Source organism: Tachypleus tridentatus, chromosome 7 (assembly GCF_004210375.1).
Source record: "Tachypleus tridentatus isolate NWPU-2018 chromosome 7, ASM421037v1, whole genome shotgun sequence".
In the NCBI taxonomy this organism is placed as follows: domain Eukaryota; kingdom Metazoa; phylum Arthropoda; class Merostomata; order Xiphosura; family Limulidae; genus Tachypleus; species Tachypleus tridentatus.
The window spans coordinates 76,618,990-76,640,951 of record NC_134831.1 but is presented as its reverse complement, the minus strand read 5'-3'; the positions used below and the strand labels follow the sequence as shown (position 1 = coordinate 76,640,951).

At 35.7% G+C, this 21,962-nt stretch overlaps 2 protein-coding genes across 4 annotated transcripts in view; one reads left to right on the top strand and one right to left on the bottom strand.

Annotated features, from left to right (window-relative positions):
• Positions 1–21,840, top strand: part of LOC143256014 (uncharacterized) — a 58,415-nt gene extending 36,575 nt beyond the window's left edge. For 2 of the 3 annotated variants that reach the window (XM_076512565.1, XM_076512564.1), the window contains exon 2: positions 18,391–21,840. In XM_076512565.1, coding sequence (XP_076368680.1) covers positions 18,410–19,093 — 684 coding nt within the window. In that variant the 5' untranslated portion in view covers positions 18,391–18,409 and the 3' untranslated portion in view covers positions 19,094–21,840. Of the gene's footprint in view, positions 1–16,076; positions 16,204–18,390 lie in introns of those variants that run through there. The other variant, XM_076512566.1, reaches the window with a different exon arrangement.
• Positions 1–21,962, bottom strand: part of LOC143256012 (protein lev-9-like) — a 54,796-nt gene that overhangs the window by 8,906 nt on the left and 23,928 nt on the right. Inside the window, exons 2-4 of the mRNA XM_076512562.1 lie at positions 16,874–17,050; positions 3,114–3,302; positions 86–175 (exon numbers count right to left, since the gene is read on the bottom strand). Of these exons, the coding sequence (XP_076368677.1) occupies positions 86–175; positions 3,114–3,302; positions 16,874–17,050 (456 nt within the window). The remainder of the gene's footprint in view (positions 1–85; positions 176–3,113; positions 3,303–16,873; positions 17,051–21,962) is intronic.

The window sequence follows — 21,962 nt, the reverse complement described above, 5'->3', positions numbered from 1 at the left end:
ATCCCATATGGTGTAGTAATCGAGAATAAACAAAGGCAGTTATGTTAAAATGAAAACAACAGCAAAAACAAACAAACATTCTTACCGAATTTACCGTTGAAAGATGAACACCTGTGGTAGAGGGCGCTTTCGTTCTTTACACTAATAACATATGCGGTGAATTGTTGATATGAGTCTAAAGAGTAACAACAAATAACAGTGAACATACACTTATATAGTAAATCATTTGAAACACTGCGTATTATATAACTAAACTCATTTATTTACACACATATCGATTATCGTATGTGTTTTGTCTTTTTTAAATATGAAGTGACGTCATGTTAAAACTTTCTGGAAAATTACGTTATTACATAAAAACAAAATTATATTTTGTAAGTTTTGGATTATACATAGCTGATCTTCAGTAGTTTCTGCGGTATTAGAATACAGTTCGGAAATGAAAATATTATCTATATCTATACTAGATAGATGTCTAACTGGGTGCCACACTATTTATTTTTTGAACAGTTTATCGTAGGAACAAAAAAAACATATATATATATATATATATCAAAACGATTATTTTATATTATATACTTCCATGACTTCATTGAACTACGTCGAATAAACTGATTTGAATTGAATTTAATATCTCCTCTTTCGCATTTCTTATAGAAATAAAAACTGGCAAAAAGCGACCATTTAGGTAGTGGTATTTTTCTGGCACTGACTAAAATGGCAAGGAGCAGTGGCATCCATCGAAAAACAAATCCCGCGACTTCTTACTGAATATGAGCGCTCCATTGTGTCCAATACATCCATTTAATGGAAAGTCTAACATCTTTGCCTACAATGAATTGCAGTCAATCTGGACTGACAAAAGACGATTATAAACGGTCTACGATACAATCATATTCCATATGCGCTCTGATCAATATTCTGTATTCTATATTAATACATCTCTATTTAAAAAAAACAACAGTCGAATTGTTTCAAGAGATATTGGCTGAAGCAAGAGTATAGTTAGAGATAAAGCCAATTATTGAGATGATTGACACTTATATTGCACCCAAAGTTGAGAGTACGAGGTGCGTTTGGATATGTGTTGCTCGAAACCAATACCTTGGATTCCTAGTTCGATACGCTAACTACACTCAATACCCTGCCTAAAAAGAAAAGCAGTTTAACACAGAAAGTAACCCTGATGTATCTACGAAAGAAGGAAAGTTTCAAAATGGGGTGATAAGAAAATGTTTTACTGATTTTTATAACATGTTTATCGCTGTTTTGTCTAGAAACACTTGACTAAGTCTTTCATTTCATTAAATAAGTACAACAATGCTTAGGCGATTCGTTCTTTTATAACGAAATTGATCGTTACAATTTGAACTTTTCTAAACAAAATGCAATATATCTACATACAGAAATCTGTAAAAACAACTAATAAACTCACAATAATTATTAAGCAAACTAAAAGGCCTAAGCAGTTGAGCACTTTTACTAACACCATATATATGAAAAACCGTGTAATTCAAATCAGATGTCATGAACATTTTTAGCACTAATATGACAGATAATGATAAACGAGAGGTACTAAATGGCCACAATTTAGTTTATTTTGTTCAATGTGAGGGGATTATTTTATTATTCCAAAACATGTCTTTGGAAAATGACTTTAAAAGCAATACTGAACTACAAAATGCGTAGTTTCTAACGTGCTAACAAAATTATATGAATTAACTAAATAAATAAACGTTTAATTACTATAAAATCTGATACATAAATCTAGCGTAACTTTTAGATACTAAACAACTAAGGTGTTTAGATTGTGTGGAGTTTAATTGTTTAATTAATCATTAGATGTTTAACTGGAAACAATCCATGTGTCTAGTTCAATTGTTTAATAAGTCATTAGATGTTTAACTAAAAACACCTCATGTGTTTAGTTTGGCCATCTTGATCCATATGTTAAATAATTTCTATGTCAGATGTTTAGCTCGTCTCTGTTCATATCCACGTGTTTATTTGTATTTTGTGTGTTTGCTAAGTATTAAGCACAAAGCTATACAATGGTCTATCCTTGCTCTGCTCACCACGGATATCGAAACCCAGTTTCTAGCGGTGTGTGTCTATAGGTGTTCTATTTTAAACATTTCTTCCTTGCTCTGCTCACCACGGATATCGAAACCCAGTTTCTAGCGGTGTGTGTCTATAGGTGTTCTATTTTAAACATTTCTTCCTTGCTCTGCTCATCACGGATATCGAAACCCGGTTTCTAGCGGTGTGTGTCTATAGGTGTTCTATTTTAAACATTTCTTTTATGATATGTTGATTTCCTTTATTAATCTACCCGCTGTTTAATTAATGATTAATGTCTGATGAGTTTTAAAATAGTGTTATTTCACAGATTAATAGAAAAGTTGTTATTGTATAGAATTTGCTTTTCTTTTTATTTCCAATGTCATAGGAAGTTATAGTCCCGAAGTTAATGTAGATGAAAGGACATCTGTGGGGATAAATGGGTATAAAATATCTTGCAAATTAAAAAAACAAAACAAAAAACTTTTATGAGACATCTCTAGAGCCCTCCAGTGGGTCAGCGGTATGTCTGCGGACTTACAACGCTAACAACGGTTATCGATATTATAGAATATATACATATTAAATATACATACTAAATACATATATATATATATATATATATATATACATACTAAATAAATGAAACCATTAAACATAATAGTACTGTCTGAGGTCTATTTATATTTTACAAACAGGAGAATGCATGTATACATACACACGTATGCATTATAATAAAGCATCTCTGAAGTGTCCAATCAACGTTTAAGTCGTTAGTACAGCTATGTCAAGGGGGGAGGTTTTATATAACTTACAGTATATATTACTGTATTTGAGAGTTTTTACTTTCGTATCAACATGCTGGTATGGTTTTTAATTTCTTAGACCTTTTTCCTTGTTTTTGCAAACGGTATTTTTTTCCCTTCACATGTACAATGTCCTGCATTGTGAATTTTTTTAAATATTAAAAACACAACCGTTACGCTGTCTAGAAGAGTTAAAAAAGTAGGGTTACGTACTAGTTCGTTACAAGGGAGGGAAGTGTTACTCACTTGAGTACGGTATGGTGATTGCCACCGAGAGCACGTGGTAAGTTTTTCTCATGTCCAGACGCCACCATCGCGGTTTCGCGCGCATTGTGAACATACAACTCTGCCTCTTCCCGTCTACTACATTCTCAGGAGGATAAGAGTCCAGAGAACTGGAAGCTGAGGTAACGCCAGATGGTGATAAAGCTGTATCTAAAGGGGGTAAAAAAAGCAACAAGTATAAGAAACAACTTTCTGAGAAAGGCAGCCATTTTGATACTGTTGTTCTAATAGTCTCATGAAACACTACTTTCTGGAGGGAAAAGCTATGATTTGTAAGATGCAGAAATACTGTTTTAACGTAAAACTTAATTAATTCTCAACATGTCAGCCTGTTTGGTGGCTAAGGTAGTCGAGTCGCAAATCGTGGGTTCGAATTTTATCACCAAACACTGCTCATATTTTCAGCCGTAGGGACGATATAAGGTGATGTGAATTCGTTGGAAATAAAGAGTTGCCTAACAGTTGGCGGTAGGTGATGTTGATTGTTTGCCCTCTTGTTAAAACAGGGACAGTGCTAGTATAGGTGGTGTTCGAAATTCGACAAAACGAACCATTTCTCAACATCACAAAATTAACTCTCACTTTTAAATGTAGTTTGAGTTAACTTGAAGAATATACATCGAAAATAATCTTATTACAAAGCGTAATACGTAGAGGTGACCCGGAAAAAAAAATGGCTGACGTGTATTATATAACAATGAAAGATACTTTTTTAAACACAAGATTTAGATTTTTAGAGGTTTACAAAAGCTATTAAGATCTCCAGTTTAGATTTAAAAAACAACAACAACAACTAAAGTAGAGAAGTGACGTAACAGCCAAATGTTCTACTGATTATTCTGATTATGATGTCAGAGAGGTTAGCTCACCAACGCTTAAAGTTGTTTGACCAAAATGTTGCATTTTATTTGTGGAGTGCAGAAGCAGTATAGTGTGTTACCGACTTCAACACATGATGTCCATCAAGACAACTCATTATGCAAGGCTGAAACTGCTGTTGTCATAGTGGATGCTCTTCATTATAAAATATTCATTGGTGTTGTGTGTAGGACAACGTATTTATGTTCATGATTCTTGTACAACTGGTCTTTTTTTGGCATTTGGTTCCAATGAACATGGTTTATTCTATAGGTTTCTGTCGCCATTTTGTTTTTTGTTGAAGAATTATAATATCGTATATCTTATAAATTCCACTGGAATCCGTTAGGAAACTATTTCCTCCGAATAAGCTTCTCTTAGATATTATTTTCTAATTTTTTTTCGAAAAAATTGACAAATTTGCACACACCACCAAAGAAAATAAACATAACATATACTTTGAAATTGGTTAAATGGTAATGCCTTTAAGAAATTGCTTCATATTTTCAAAAACACTATAACATTGATAAATCTGTAGTAATACATATTATATTTAATCTATAGTTCTGCATTTACTCTTACATAATCGTACAAGCATTATAATGCGAAAACATTCAATCAATGTTTCATACACTGTCTATGTTATTCAGGTGTTTAAATACAATAAATTACAGAATTATAGTTTGTTTGGTTTGAATTTCGCGCAAAGCTACATAAGGGCTATCTGCACTAAATGTCCCTAACTTAGCAATAAAAGAGAGAAGGCAGTTACTCATCATCACCTATCGCCATCTCACAAGCTAATTTTTTACCACTATTAATCGTAACATTATAACACCCAACAGTTGAAGGGTCGAGCATGTTTAGTGGGACGAGGATTCAAACCCGCAGATTGCGAGTACAGCGCCCTAACCACCTGACCGTGCTAGGCTATATGGAAGTATTATTAACTATTAAAACTTTAACGGTTATTTATTCTTGTGATTCGTGACGGTAGCTCTGAAGTCAAACCTTTTCCAATGTTATATTTTTTTAAATAAGGATAAATGACGACTGATGAGGATATTACCTCTTATATGGTAATTTTTCTTGTGAACGACAAAAAGTTCAGTATTTTCGAAACATCTCATTAAGCATCAACAAAAACGAGTAAAGAAAAAAGTAGTTTTCCTACTGTTAGAAGTCCCGATTATTTGTTTTTTGAATTTCGCGCAAAGCTACTAGAGGGCTATCTGCTCTAGCCATCCCTATTTGAGTAGTGCAAGACTAGAGGGAAGGCAGCTAGTCATCACCACTCACTGCCAACTCTTGGACTACTCCTTTACCAACGAATAGTGGAATTGACCGTCACATTATTACGCCCCCATTGCTAAAAAGGCGAGCATGTTTGGTGCGATAGGGATCCGAACCCGCGACCCTCAGATTACGAGTCGGATTCCTTACCCCACCTGGCCATGCCGGGCCGTAAGTCATGATTGACGAGTCCTGATCGAGTATTTTTAAATGGTTTTATATGGTTTCCTTTCGGGCTAGCGAATGTTTTAGAACATCCTGATAAAAGTAAACCGATCAAGGCACTGCATGCTTCTCCAATCTATCCGTGACATCAGATCAATGCTTTCTTTCTTTGAAAAAAAAAAATGCCGGTTTTAACTTAGACGTTTTTAACTTTTAAATATAAAATAAACTTTATTTTTTACCAGTTGTTTATGATATCTTAACAGTTTTTCCAGAACAAATAGAATAAATAATGGCACCGTTGGATTGAAAAGTGGTGCTATTGAATCGTCGTCAATTTACAAAGGTTTAAACAAATGTGCTTTTGTTTTATCGCAACGTTTTTAGGACTTAATTTAGTTTAACAGTCGCCATAATGAAATTATAACACTATAGGGAAGTCTAGAAATTACAGACTAAAGAGGCGACTTTTTCGGTATGTATTATACATGTGGCCACTTTGGAAAAATCACTTCAAAGCTCTTGACGGACACACTACTCGTTCTTCTTTGAAATAATCCTGTATACGCCACGTCAATTAATTAAAAGTATTTTAATTATGAATTACACAAATGTAATTAATATTTATACTTTTAAAAACTTCCAAAAGTTAGCCAGTTGTTATTTCCACGCAGTGCTGGCCAGAAGGTTCTGTTTTGTCGTTGTTTACATTGTGGCTTAAGCATGACAAATGGCTCAGTAACAGTGGAGTACGTGGTCGATAGTTTTGTATTAATAATTATGTTTAAATCAGTTACAAGATGTGGTATTCAATGACATGGGTTTAACCCATGGAGGGGAATAACTGGAGATTCCCACTCTCGCACTTCAACAGTATTATTATTAAGTCTTAACATTTGTTCTTTCAACGTGTATAGAATCCATTCTTCATCCCCTTACTTTCAGTTTTCAATAGAGATTAAAATAAAACTTTTGTTTGCTTAACTTCCATTTCCTTGTATCATTACTAAACTATCTATTGTTAAGCGCAAGGCCACACAATGGGCTATATGTGTAGTACCCTCACTCCACCGGTGTTGAAACGCGGTTTTTAGCATTATAAACCTTCATAGTTACCACCGAACCACTAAAAGGTATTTAGAATCAAATGTACATGAGTTATTATTTACTTATTGTAACAGTAAGTCTAATTATAAACATGTTCCTTTCCATCGATGTAGCAGATTGATCGAACGGACAGAAACTGTGGTTCACAACTAACAAATTATTTTGTACTGAGAAATAAACTAATTAATGTGTTGTTAATTTTATTATCAAATGGAATTCAATGTCTCATGTTGTATTGTCCGGTTACTTTATAAACTCATGGAATTCTAAACTTAAACAGTGCTAGTAAAGTTTCCAGAAGCTCTTTCATTTTCTGACATTTCTTATAGCCTTTGATTCTCAGTAACCCTAATTCATTTATTTATTTATAAGTATATTTATCCAACTCGTCCTAATGATATATTTTTCAACAGTTGTCATATCATCACTTTGAATAGAGGATTTAATATGCTAAATTAAAACGATTTTGGACATGTAAATCAGCAAATGATGCAACAGCTTCATCCAATATAAAGTCACGACGGAGCAGCATATATAGGAACTGCATTTTAACATTGTAGATAGTGTCGTGTCACTGCAAGATAATTATTTTTTGGGAATGGTATGTAACAGTTCTATCCCACGTAAAATATTCATACACTTAGATCATAAAGACGTGTTTGATCCTGGAATTAGAATTGTAAAGAGAGGGCATTCTTTGTACTTAATAGCATTGGAAAACAACGAAATATGAATGAGCTTGGGGGAACCAGTATCATCCAGAAAGAAATCTGCAGCAAGTCGTACCATGGTAAACGAAGTGTGGCGTCTTGCAACAGAAGAGAATTTATGAGTGCAAAGGCCAGTGGCAAAACTCGTCTACTTGTTTTAAGCAACAGTACGTAACATAATCAAGAAGGATTTTTGTCTGGAAAAAGAGCCCAACAGAACTAAATAGATATTCTTTTTGTTCCTTATAAAAATATAGTGGTCAAGTCGTCGAAAGCAGTGTTTGTATATATTTGTAATTCAATTGTTCAAACGAGCCCTGTGAAATAATTGTCCTTATACGCTATATAGATTATGGAAAGCATACAGGGAGGAGAGGTTGTGATAGAGCATGAGCGGTGGTGGCAACATAGAACATAACGATGTTGTGATACTTCAAATTTGCTTTAATATAACTATACCCTCTTTATTAACATAGCTAGGGGTACTACATAATTAGTTTATGTCATACATTATAAAACATACCACCGCATATCGGCCACACATACGACTAATTATATATAACTACCAAAACTAAAAACAATCAGTAACTATTTTTATTACAAAGCAATACAGTTTTTGAAACTTATTACAAAAAAAAACGGTTTTAAAACTAACAAGATGACTTCATACCAGTATACACACAGAGATGTCTTTTTATTACTGTATACACATACCACGTGCTACAATAACAATACCCTTTATTTTAAACGTATTTCAAGATTTTGTTTGTTTGTTTGTTTTTGAATTTCGCGCACAGCTACACGAGCGCTATCTGCACTAACTGTACCTAATTTAGCAGTGTAAGACTAGAGGGAAGACAGCAAGGCATCACCAACTCTTGGGCTTCTCTTTTACCAACGAATAGTGGGATTGCACGAGACATAATAATGTCCCAACGGCTGAAAGGGCGAGCATGTTTGGTGTGGCGAGGATTCGAACCCGCGACCCTCAGATTATGAGTCGAGCGCATCAACCAACTGGCCATGCCGGGCCACTTTATTTCAAGCAACGATTTTTAAAATAACAATATGAAATGTGACTTCTTAACAATATATACACAGATATACCCTTACATTATTGTGCCACTCTAGATTGGTTCTAAATGCAGTTACATGTGATTTTTTTATTATTTTGTTAAGTATTGATTTAACACATATGTTTAAGGATTTTTACCAATAACAAAACACTCAAAACCCCCGTCCCTGAGAAACCAGTTTTCTTGCACAGACCGAAGGGTGGTTTTGACCTCTGTCCGGCAAAAGATTAATTATTTCTACCGATTCGGAATTCCCAGTTTTCTAGTAAATCTTAAACTTTAGGAATAACAGTGAATAAGGATGAACAGCCAGATATACAACAAAATTATATTACTATTTTATAAATTACAGTTTCAACTAACTGAAGAAAATTAACTTTTATTATTATTTTTTATTCATGAAAACACCAGGGAAAACTATTTATCAGTATTAGTGTTCGAGACCACGATTTAAAATAGAGAAACAACATACGTTTGCGACAAATGTTTTACTTTTTTCTCAATATACTTCGGCATCATGGAAAAACAATGGTCTTGCGTCATATCTCAGTGAGCCAAAGCTTATGGAACTTGTTTTATCGTGAATTTTAGAGAATCCGTATATGGCAACGTAGCAGTAAATGGAGCACTGTGTAGGAGTTTATTTTTTTTACAACCTAAATGTCTCGTTGCTTGCGACCACGGTATAGAAGGAAGGTCTGAATGTAGTACGTGTATACGTGAAGTTTGCTGATACTTTAAATGCTAGAAAAAGCTATCTCTACAATAAACAAATTACTTAGAAAAATAACTCATCTGACTGCCCCTGGCGGATGTATTTAGAACTTGGAGCTGATTCGTCTGTCGTGAGATTGTGCAGGATATATTTGCTAAGTGATGAGTGATCCATTAAATGTAATCTTGGTTAATTTAATAGCCCGATATTATTATGCATTAAGCTTGATTTATTCGACTGTGTTTCATGAGTCATCTGTATTTTGCAATATTTAGTATCATTTTCACTTTGAAAACTGAAGACTCTTTCATTGACTTTAGCACTTTTCTGATCATTAATGCAATCAGCTCACGGAAATTTAAAACACTAACGAAAGATGACTGAAAATTTATGATTTTTTTTTCCTTTGTGTTAGATATTCGCGAAAAGCTCCACTAAAAGGCTACCTACGTCAGCCATACTTTTCTCATGAAAAGGGACCACTTTGTATCCTGGTAACGAGAGTAGTTTATAAGGAAGGAACACGTTTCGTGCAATTTTTCTTCTTTAAACATTTCTAGTTTTCTATATGATGGAAAGGAACGTGTTCTAAGCCGTTTTGTTTTTCAGTCTTCAGAGATATGTTACATCTATTTTTATGATGAAGAGAGACTAGGTACTTATAATATGTATTCAGTCAAAACTAACAAACCTTATAACTCGAGCGCTGTAAATTTATTCTTCAGGGGCATTAATAGTTTACCCCCGAAGAAGAAAGGTCCACCTTTAGAAAGTACTCAGGTTATAGGATATCGTATTTTGGAGTTAAACTGATTTTTTGAACCAACGTGTTTTCCTGGCATTATTAATATATATTCACTTTCTAGTATGGGACATAACGCAAGAACTAGTACTATTTATTAAATACCTCGTCATGGTTTGTTAAAAGAAACACTTGACACGCCGCGTTCTTTTATTTTGTACTTATATATGAAGGCCTATACAAGTGGGTGCTTGTATTGAAGCACCCAATAAAAGTTTGCAAACACTGTTGTAAAACGTACTTCTTGTTGCTGTTTCTCACCTCTGCTTTACGTAGTACATTCCAGGAGGAAAACATATTAAAAGTTAAAATAACTTGTCTTAGTCTCACATGTTTAAATAATACTTTCATGTCTTTACGTAATTTACATAAAAAGTGTTTCCAATACAACAGTTGTGTAACCACTGCCTTCAGTCTTAAGAACAAACACGTTTTAAATATCATTCGGAAATGTTTGTTATTCTCAATCGAGAATCTATAATATGGATTAAAGCTGATCCACATTCAAACTATAAGATTCAATATTTTCGGTTCTGTTTATTAAGTTGTATTATTTTAAGCCTTCCATGTTCACATGTGGTTTTAATAAGCTTTTCTACGTTGTTATGTTCTTGTATACTGCACACTAAAGTGTATAGTGTGTGTGGAGGGAGCAGCTATGTGACATTATATACTTTTTATTTTATTAGTTGTCTAATTCAGTGCTGAATTTTATTTATTACATATATATTTACTGACTTTGGTCATTGTTCTTTGCGCAGTGTACTTGTGGTCATTCCAAGTGATTTAGAGATGTAATAGACACAGCCACAAACCGAGTGTCGGTGTTGGTAATTCAGTTTTTCTGTGCCGAAATAGCACTATATTATGTGAAAAAATGTGTCTCTGAAATGTCGTGTTTAGTGTCTTTGACAACAGGAAAGTCCACGTGTGAAAGCCAATACGTAATCTAATTTTGTGTTTAAGTTTTATGTTCAATAGGACAATGTGTTGTTCCAAGTGTTTTAGTCATTTTACACATTATAGTTTTCACTTTGAAAAATGGACGTTTATCCTTTTGATAACGTTAGCACTTTACTCAATTGAAAGAATTGTTGAAGTTTCAAAACATGTAAGAACAGTAAATGTAAACTTACATTTGTCTATTTGTTTCAGATATTTACCCAAAACTACATAAGGGTTATCTGCGTTAGCTGCCTGTAATTTTGAACCAATAAACTACTCGTAGACGGAAGACAGCACCCACTGCAGCTATTTATCCATGACTATCTGACCGAATAGCAGTATCTGATTATCACTTTTATCACACATTCACAGTCACAATGTATAGACCACAGTTTTGCGGCAATAAAACGCGAAAACAAGACATTTGAATTCATCTTCAGGCATACTAAGTACTATAGACAACGACGTAACATATAATCCATATCAGTGGACCAAAGCCACACAATCTACTTGAACACAGAGATATACCGCTATGAGCTGTAACGCTTTCACATTCTTGCATAATATTTTATCATAATGGGTATTGTTTTGTTTTTTGTTCAACTTATGTTTGTAACATTTAACAAATACAATATGTATTAAACTAGACAAACGTCATAGTAATCTACTGACTATATTAAAAATATCCATGACAAATGTTATATCAAACTGGACAAAGTCACAGAAACCTATTGAAAAACGTTAAAATAATCTATTGGCCACCTTCATACTAAGCATCATCATCATCTGCTACTCGATTCCTACAAGGAACACATGGCCGCAATCACTAGCGGATTCTTCAACAGGTATTTAAGTGAGTAGGTTGGTAGCCCACTGCGCCTAGCCGTCCCTAATTTAGAAGTGTAAGACTAGAGAGAAGGCAGCTAGTCATCACCACCCACCGCCAACTCTTGGGCTACTCTTGTACCAACGAATAATGGGATTGACCGTCACATTATAACGCCCCCACGGCTGGGAGGGCAAGCATGTTTGGCGTGACGCGGGCCCGAACCCGCGACCCTCGGATTACGAGTCGCACGCCTTAACGCGCTTGGCCATGCCGGGCCTATACTAAACATAGTAAATATAATATTAAACTAGACAAACGTTAAAATAACTTATTGACCACCTTCATGCTAAACATAGTAAATATAATATTAAACTAGACAAACGTTAAAATAATCTATTGAACACCTTCATACTAACCATAGTAAATATAATATTAAACTAGACAAACTTAACAATGAACAAAATAATCACAAATACCATACTAAACTAGAAATACATAACAGAAAGCTGAACAACATTCAAAGTGAAATAGTATGGTAGACAGTTGAAACACTAAAGACGAAGACTACGATATTATAGCAGACAAATGTAATGAAATTTAATCTAATAAACTTGAACTAAACACAACAAACATTATATTAAATTATGCAACCATAGTATTAAACATGGCAAGCATCATGCACAACTAGACAAGTGTCGTAGTGAATACAAACTTTAAAATTAAATTGAGAATTGACAAACGTCATAGTAAATTAATTAATATTCACGTTAAACAAAACATACGTTATATTAAATGAGACGTTTGTTTGTTTGACGTTTATTGGCGCAAAGCAACTACGCTATCTGCGCCAAGCAACCGGTAAAAAATTAAAAATAGGAGTAAAATTATTAAAATATGTAAGAATGAATCATTTTAAAACAAAACAAAGGCCAATTTTGGAATTAAAAACATAAATAGAATTTAAAAGGCCAATGGCCCATAAAAATTTAGAAACAAGACTAAGGTGAACAGAGTCACTATCGCCAATAACACTGTCCAACGCAGGGTGAACCCATGGTAAAAACATATCTCAAACGATGCTGTTGCTCACGGTCGTAACGACAGCACGAAGTAAAATTAGGCTATTGTGGCATGTGTGTACACACACAGGTCACACATTGGTGCATCAGTCCCAAATAAAAGAAAACGATGAGTTAAAAAACTTTGACCAGCGCATAGCCTAACCAGGACAACTTCCTTCTTCCAATCCCTACGGAAGGAGGACCGGCCAAGGAGCAACAGAAGGTTTTATCTGGAAAGGCATGTTATCATGTTTCTCATTCAAAGTCGATTGCCAACTGGCGCGGAGCCAAGTCTTAAATACAGGACTGTAGTCCATGTATGGGACAGGCACGGCTGCGATAGCACCAGAACAGACGGACTTTGATGTGGTGTTAGCGAGCTTCTTTCCGCGAATACCAACGCGGCCTGATATCCAGAAAAACTGGATAGAGGTAGATGGCAGAGAGAAATGGGCCAGTCGGTTTTGAATATCAACAAGAATAGGGTGAAAACTAAAGTAAAGCGATTCCAGGGCCACTAGAGAGCTGATTGAGTTGGTATAAATAATACAATTCGTGTACTGCATAACTTCTACATGATTCAAATCAAGAGAAATGACGTATGTATAATTCGGCAGTGAACACAGAAACTACAGAGGGGATCCTGTTTGCAACCACAGAACCACAACATACCACGGCAGATCCCGCAGAGTCACCTGATTTCGAATCGACGGTATAAATGGGAATGGAAGGATAATTTTTAAGATGTTCGGCAAATATAAGATGGTACTTCCAATCGAGAGTATCCGTCTTCCTGAAATGGCTCAAAGAAAAGGTCATATTTGGGGATGGTAATAAGCCTTGGTTGGATGAGTTGACCAGTGGAAACAGCAACGTCATCCAAGGTCAAACCCAATTCATCTAGCTGCACTTGTATACGAAGGCCAAAAGGAACAATGGCAGACCGTCTATTCTGCAAACACATGGCCCACTGAGGAAGGAAAACACAATACCCAGTTGGGATGCTGTGGTAAGGATCGCAGTTTTGAAGCATACAGTAAAGACAGTTGAAAACAGGTATAGAGAAGGTTCATGAGATTCAGGGTATAAACGCTGGACTGGCGAAATGTGGAAAGCTCTCGTCAGAGCCAAAGCCTCTGATGGTGAATAGAGTCCAATAACTTCTAGGCCGAGGTCCGGGCAAAGCCATAGACCAAAGACTTATAGTCTTATTTCTATCGAATGAGAGCATGATAGATCTTTAGCACAGAACATCGATCTGCTCCCCAAGAGGAGGAGCAGAGGACACAAAGGATGTTCAGTGCCCTTGTACATTTGACACTTAGTTGCTTTATGTGTGGAATGATAGTCAGCTTCTGATCAAATATAAGCCCCAAGAACTTTGCGTCAGAGACTACAGGAAGCACAACTTCACCGAAACGAGCTAGGGATCAGGGTGAATACCCCGTTTGTGGTAAAAGTGCATGCAAAAGGTTTTAGAGAGAGAAAAGGTAAAGCCGTTTGCTGTGGTCCACTTCAGTGAATGATTGAGGGAAGTCTGTAGCTGTTGCTCAATAAACTGGCACGAGATGTGGAAGTCGTTGACATAGAGTTCATTTGCAACTGTAGAAGGGAATTGTCCAGTGATGGCATTAATCTTTATAATGTGATACTCAAGACACGGTTGTGTAGGAAAAAACGGGAAAGTGTCGAACCAACATTAACTTGGAATCGTCAGTCCATTAAAAACTTTTTGATGAAAATTGGCAAATAGCCACACAACCCATATGAATGGAGGTCTCGTAGAATGCCATATCTCTACATAGTATCGTAAGCCTTCTCCAGGTCCAAGAATACTGATACAAGATGTTATCACTTGAAAAAGGTTTCTCTGATCGACGTTTCAAGTCGACTTAGGTGGTCCACGGTGGAGAGCTGTCATTGAAACCAACACTGGGTGGGCGAGAGGAAGTTGTTTGATTCGAAGAACCAAACAAGACAAGCATTAATCGGCCTCTCTAAGATCTGACAGAGACAGATCGTCAAAGTAACTTGGACGGTAGTTTGAAGGAATCTTGGGATCTTTCCCAGGCTTGGAGAAAGGCAGGACAATAGCCTGGTACCAGGGATCAGGAAAAACATTCTCCTGCCAAATCTGGTGGTTACAGAGACTGGAGTAGACGTTGACTCGTCTACTTTCTTAACCACAGAGGGTAAAAGACTTTTCAAGTAGTTGGATAACAACCCTTTTAAAAGCACGGAAGGATCTGTCTGCAATTCAATTTTAGTAGTGGAATGAAGTGCAGCAGCATACGTCCCAGATGGAGTGAAGGACAGTATCTTCCGAGCTACGGGATACGAAATATTGTTTACAGTTTTTAAACATTGCAACTCTTTTTCTTCCACCCATTTAGGGCTAGAACGAAAGTTCGAGGAGTGTGAACCATTACAGTTAACACAGTGTAATTCCTATTTGCACTCACAGGCATCTTGGCCTTTGGAACTATAACAAGCGCACGTTAAAGATCCATGACAAGAGATCTTTGAATGTCCAAATTGAAGCCACTGGAAATATCAGAGATGGCTGGGAATATTTGGCAGAACCTTACAGTTTAAATATCCTGCCTTAACAGTGGCAGGTGAACATGACGATGCAAACGTTAAAATAAGTACATTTCTAGGTGTTATCGTTTCGTCCTTCCAAATGGAGATACGGCGCACCACAGAAACGCCTTGGTTGGAGAAACCAGCGAGGAATGTCCTTTAAATTTTTCGCAATTGTCACTCCTCTGAAAGAATTCAAACTTGCATGAGGAGTTACTTCAATGGGTATATCGCCCATGTTCTTTGACGTCAAGAGGAGATTGGTGTGTTGTGGTGAAGATGTTTCCTTCAAAATCTCTCCTGAGCCTAGTTTCCTTGCTGATTTGGGGGTGCCAGCAAGCCCCTTTAATCCATTTTGAATGAAAAATGGAACATCTGCTCTAATGATTTCTCAGACAATGAATGCAGAATAAGAAATCGAGGTGTTGAATCTGACTTTTGATGGTGACAGTATAACAATTGTCCATATGTTGTCGTTTTCCGATAAACTGTTTATTTTCTGTTTTTCATTTTTTATTTTTATTCATAAATGGGGGTATTCATAATAAAATAAGAGCATTTCAGTGCGCGCCGTCCCCACCCACCATGTTTCCTTACAAGGAGATGCACTGCATGCCAAACAAGAACACTGCATCAACGCCGGGGTTTCGTGAGCAATATACCCCAACACCACCAGCATCAGATACAATGTTCACAACAGCTGTTGAGAACGTCCAACACTGGTACGTGGTTGACCCTAGCCCAAGTGAACCAGCCGATTGATCCTGGGGGGCTGAACCCCAAGGCCGCCCGTCTACAGGATTTAAAGGCCAAGTGGTATGTTAGACAACTACCAGGATCCTTTTCTTCCCTTCACGGGTCATCACGCATGGCAAACATGTGGGTGGATGTTTAAATCCCAGATGAGGTAAACTGAAAGTGTAGTCCTTCTCTGGGAGGCCCCTCTCACCACATACAGGCCGAGGAATTAAAAATAAGACAACTGCTACTTTAAACTAAACGTTACTTTCACATTAAATCTGGGAAACAATATTAAAGTTCCCAAACATAACAATAAAATAGATGATCTTTGTGTAGTTTGTGACAATTTACCATGTTTTATTAGACAAACTTCATATTACCAATATAAGTGCATCAGGTAACCACGAAATATCACTTTAACTGCTACATGGCACTAGATTGACACAAATACTTTACTAAACTAGAAAAGCACTACATGAATAAACTTCAAAAAGTTTGATAGTAAACGTATAGAAAACGTGACGCCAAAACAACCAAATATGTGATTAACTTCAAAAGACACCATGATAATAAATTTACAATAAATACTACATGAATATTTTTTACAATTAAAACAGTAGATATCACACCAATGTTGTCAAATATCAAATTAATTGATGAAGTTACCACATTGTCTATTATAAGCATTTCATTGAATTATGTAAATCTCACATTTAAGAAGTAAGCATCACATGAAGCTCGTCAAATTATCCAATAAAACTATCACATTGACTACTAGTACAAAAGTTTCATTAAGAAGAAGAAATATCACGTTAAATTAGACAAACATAACTTACCACAAACTGGAAGTTGTCCAGACCACGTGCCGTCTGACAAACAACGTCTGGTGTTAGCTCCTATTAGGAAATACCCTCTGTTGCACTTAAAAGTAACCCTTTCTCCTGGCTCGTAGGTATTTCTTACATTTTTAGGTTTTCCGTAAGCTGGACTTCCCGGATAGCCACAATGCTGAGCTAAAAAATAAGGATAAAAAATATGTTGTTAAAACCATCCCACAAGTTTTAAAACTCAGAGTGGTGCAAAAGTGACTCTACATCTGTTTTATTTAGGAAAACGTTTAATTTATAGTTGTTAGTTTGTAACAAAAATAATTAAATTGTTTTATTTTGTATATGTATTTTCTTATATAATACCTATCATATAATACCAGCTAAACAAACTATGCCAGCCTCCAGAACCACTTTTGATACCAGCTAAACCAACTATACCAACCTCTAGGACTATCTTTATGGTGTTTTTTATTCCATTCTGCATATACCATTTTGGAAGTATTCAATAACAAAAACAACAGATATTAAATTCTTTGTTAAGTGCTCGTCATTATTTACTTACTATTATTTGGTTTAAAAATAAAACATCTTGAGCCTGCGAACAGTGAATTTTACTTTATATCCGCCATACATATTATTTCAGTAGAGAGTAAATTGATAAATTAGGTTAAAGCAAACGTGATATAATCATTTTAAAATTTCCCGGATAACAGTGTTGTGTAAATCGAAATAAATTATAAGCTAATTTTTGTTTTATTTCGCACAAAGCTACACGAGCGCTCTCTACGCTAGTCGTCCCTAGTCTGGCAGTATAAGACTAGAGGAAAGGCAGCTAGTCGTCATCGCCCACTGCCAACTCTTGGGCTACTCTTATACCAACTAATAGTGGAATTGATCATCACATTATAAAGCTCCCATGGCTGAAAAGTTGAGCATGTTTGTTGCGATGGGGGATTTGAACCCGCGACCCTCGAATTGCGAGTCGAACGCTCTAACCACCTGGCCATGCTGGCCATTTTTAACCTAGTTAAAAATCATATGCCTTATTGATTAAATACGTAACCAATCATTCTTTCAAAACTAATTTATTCTCTTTGCAGACATGAATTCCATAGACAGATAGATAAAAGCATGTTATTTCTAAATAAACATAATGTGATAAAAATGGGACTCCGTCAGGCAAGCTTGAGTTTGTTAAGCCTTATTTTAGATTTATTGAAGCTCAGTGATAATTGGATTATATTTAGACAGAAGAAAGACTTGACATGTGTTATATTGAGGCTAATTGAGCGAATACGTTTAGGACATAGTTGGCTTGTTTTAGAACTCAAAACGAGCTTTTGTTTGGAAATCAACAGTAAATGAATATTTTATCAATCTTAATACATAGTTTAAACCAATGGTTGCAGGTCACACGATATCATCCGTGAATGTATAGTGTATTTATACATACATGGTGTCCCAAAAACATGTGTACACACTTTGAATGATTATAACTTACTTAAACTTTCTTTTTTTTACAGCTGCAACTGATTTGAAGTAATGGCAGAAGCAAGACTACGCTTTGAGAAAACAAAATTTATCTTAAAGTGTTACTGGAAGTGTGAGAACGTAACTGAAGCGCAAAGACGGTTTAAAAGGGAGTTTCAAACAGATCCACCAACGCGACTCACCATTACTCACATCAGAGATAAGTTTGAAACATATAGAACTGTTCAAGACGTCCATGAAGGGCGTTCTAGAAGACCGCGGTCGTCCACCAGTCCCACACGAGAAGCAGAGCTGTTGGAAAGTCTCCACCGATCTCCAAGAAAATCTGTTCGGCAAACAGCCCGTGAGACAGGAATTTCAAACTCGAGCGTCCGTCGCATGTTGAAGTGCGTTCATTTGAAAAGTTTTATTCCAACATTAGTCCACGCCCTGAATGAAGATGATCCAAACCGGAGAATTGAATTTTGCGAGTGTTACCTAGCAAAACCTGCAAAGGATGCACAGTTTCCAAACAAGATTGTCTGGAGCAATGAGGCCACATTTAAATTAAATGACTCAGTTAATCATCACAATTGCACCTACTGGGCACCTCAGAACCACGTAAACTTACCAGGGGTTACAGTGTGGTGTGGATTATCAGCGTTGAGCGTAATTGGACCATTCCTTTTCGAAAACACAGTCACTGGTCTCGTTTATCTGAATTTTCTGCAAGAATCTGTCGTTCCACGCATTTGATAACAACTTGGAGATGAGTTTTACTTCCAGCAAGATGCAGCACCTCTCCACTACCATCGTAATGTGAGGACCAATCTTGACGAAAATTTACCGAACAGATGGATTGGGTGAAGAGGTAGCACTGAATTTCCCTCACGTTCACCAAACCTCACACCTCTGGATTTTTTTTTTTTATGGGGATACGTCAAAGATAAGGTTTACAGCACAAAACCTGCAACAATCAATGAACTGAAAGCAGAAATTGAAAAAGAATGCACCCAAATACTAAATGAAATGATTTGTGAAGTTTGCAATTCCATCTGTCCGCGTTATCAGCAGTGCCTGGATCAGAACGGTCATCAGTTCAAACACTTGCAATAGCTCAAAACATTCTACACTTGTCTTCTTAAACTTGGATTATAAAACCAAGATATATCTTAATAAACATGCACCCAAATACTAAATGAAATGATTTGTGAAGTTTGCAATTCCATCTGTCCGCGTTATCAGCAGTGCCTGGATCAGAACGGTCATCAGTTCAAACACTTGCAATAGCTCTAAACATTCTACACTTGTCTTCTTAAACTTGGATTATAAAACCAAGATATATCTTAATAAACATGGTACTTATAATCATTAAAAGTGTGTATACATTTTTTGGGACACCCTGTATTCAGGCATACGGTCGTAATTTTGTGTAGTGTGAATGTGTGTATATAATCGTAATTTTGTCTTAATTAATAACATTCTTTATACCTCTTCATAATTGTCCTGAATATTGAATTATTAGAGAATACAGGTAATAAAATAACGTGTGTGCTTTTCATACAGTAAAGCGCCATCTGGCTGTCTATTATATCCACCGAGGGTAATCGAACCGCCTATTTTAGGCGTTGTAAATCCGAAGACTTACCGCTGTCCTACCAGGAAACAAGAAAGGAACTTAAAAGGTAAATGTAACATTCGAAGCGATTCATTTTTTTTTTTCAGCTTCACTCATAAACTATATTTACGAAATGTAAAGCTAAGTTCCGTGTTCTTAATTATCTTGCTGCTAAGTGCTAGAACTATAGCATACAAAGCTTTGCATGTTGCGATATCTGCGTCTTTAGTTCATTAGTTTGGAAGGAAACCTGAACCGTTGCTGCTTTCAACTGGTGTCTTAATACAGTTTTGAAAAAAGGAAGTGCTGTTGTACGTAATTGAAAATTTAGTGAAAAATAAAAAATAATACATATTTGAAATGTTAAACCAGATCTCATTGGTTTAATTCCAAGCATTTAGTTAAAGGCTGTAATATTTCTCTCGTGAACCGTTAATGTTAAGTTCGGCGTTTCGGTAAAGATAGATTGACTCATGTTATTAATATCTGGTATGCAAAGCATCCAGTATTTGTATCTGACGCTGCCATCAGTGAGTCAAAGGTCATGTTTCTCCTGTCACATTTTGTCGCAAAATATGTGCACATGAGACCTTGAACAGCAGTGACAAGTATTTTTTCACAGCACTATTTCTCTTGTAATGTTAGAATTCAGCGCATAAAGAAACCTCGTGCGGGTTATGAGAATCGTGTACTTCAGATGAAAGCTGATCTTCGTACATAGAATAAAAGGGCTTATTGTGAATTCACTGTTCTGATTGGAAGTTGGCTTAACTGGCTGCGGCGAATCACGAAGCAGGTACTTGAACGTGACCATGATGTTTGTTTTGTTTTAAGACATTTCTTTGATACAATAAACACATTTTTATTACTAATGTAGGAACCTGTTTTGGTTTGAAAACATTATTATTATAAAGATAAATAATTCTTTGTAAAGGTAAACAGAATATCAAAATAGTATAACAGAAAAAACAAACAAACATACAGACTTGGTAAATATAATGTAGTTCTTCGCGTGTGTAAGTTTAGCATTTTTTTGTCAGGTTTTCTGTCATCTGGTTAAGGATTAATAGGTAAATGAAAAACGACGTTTCATGTATTAGACGTGTATTAAAGAACTGTTGATCCAGGCACGATATCATTACGACGTTTCATGTTTTACATGTGTATTAAAGAACTGTTGATCCAGGCACGATATCATTATTTTATGATTTACAATCGTGTACTTATGTGGACATTTTGAATGCTTTTCACGATTCAAAACTGTTGAACTTGTGCATTTCAGGCATGACGGTTTATTGAACGCACTGGCCAAGGAAAAGAAAATAGCTTCGCTTGCGTGTATTCATTTAGATACACTTGTCGTTATTCAACAGCGCTTATTTATTGTTCGTTACATTTGTCGTTCTCCGACAGTACTGAGTTAAGTATTATTATTATTACAAACAAACTGTATTTAAATACAATTTTCCTCTTGCAGTTTTCAAACAGATTATATTCAAACGTATTTTTCATATTGCGATTTTTCAAAACTCATATTTAGATATATTATTCGTGCTGTAGTTTTCAAATGTGCCCCGCTGTTACAGCGGTGCGTCTACGGATTTACAACGCTAAAATCAGGCGTGCGATTCCCGCCGGTGGCCTTAGCAGATAGGCCGATGTGGCTTTGCTATCAGAATATAAAGAAACAAGTTTTCAAATAATAATTTAAATTTTATTTTTTTAGAAAAATTCACATATGTTTGTTGTCATTTACAAAAAGTGCCTTTCAAAAATAACTTTATCTTCATCGTTTTTCATTGAGTTCTCCTTGTTACAGTTTTCAAATAATGCTTTTTTTTCTAAAAATAAAATACCTCACCTTAAGAATCATCTACCCACATAGTGCAACAGGGACTTAAACCCGTAACTGTCGAATTACGACTGGAATGCTTTAACCACCCGGCTATACTAACTCTACTTTCTTTTTGTCTATCACTTTTAAATAAGGAGTGGCTAGATAAGGTA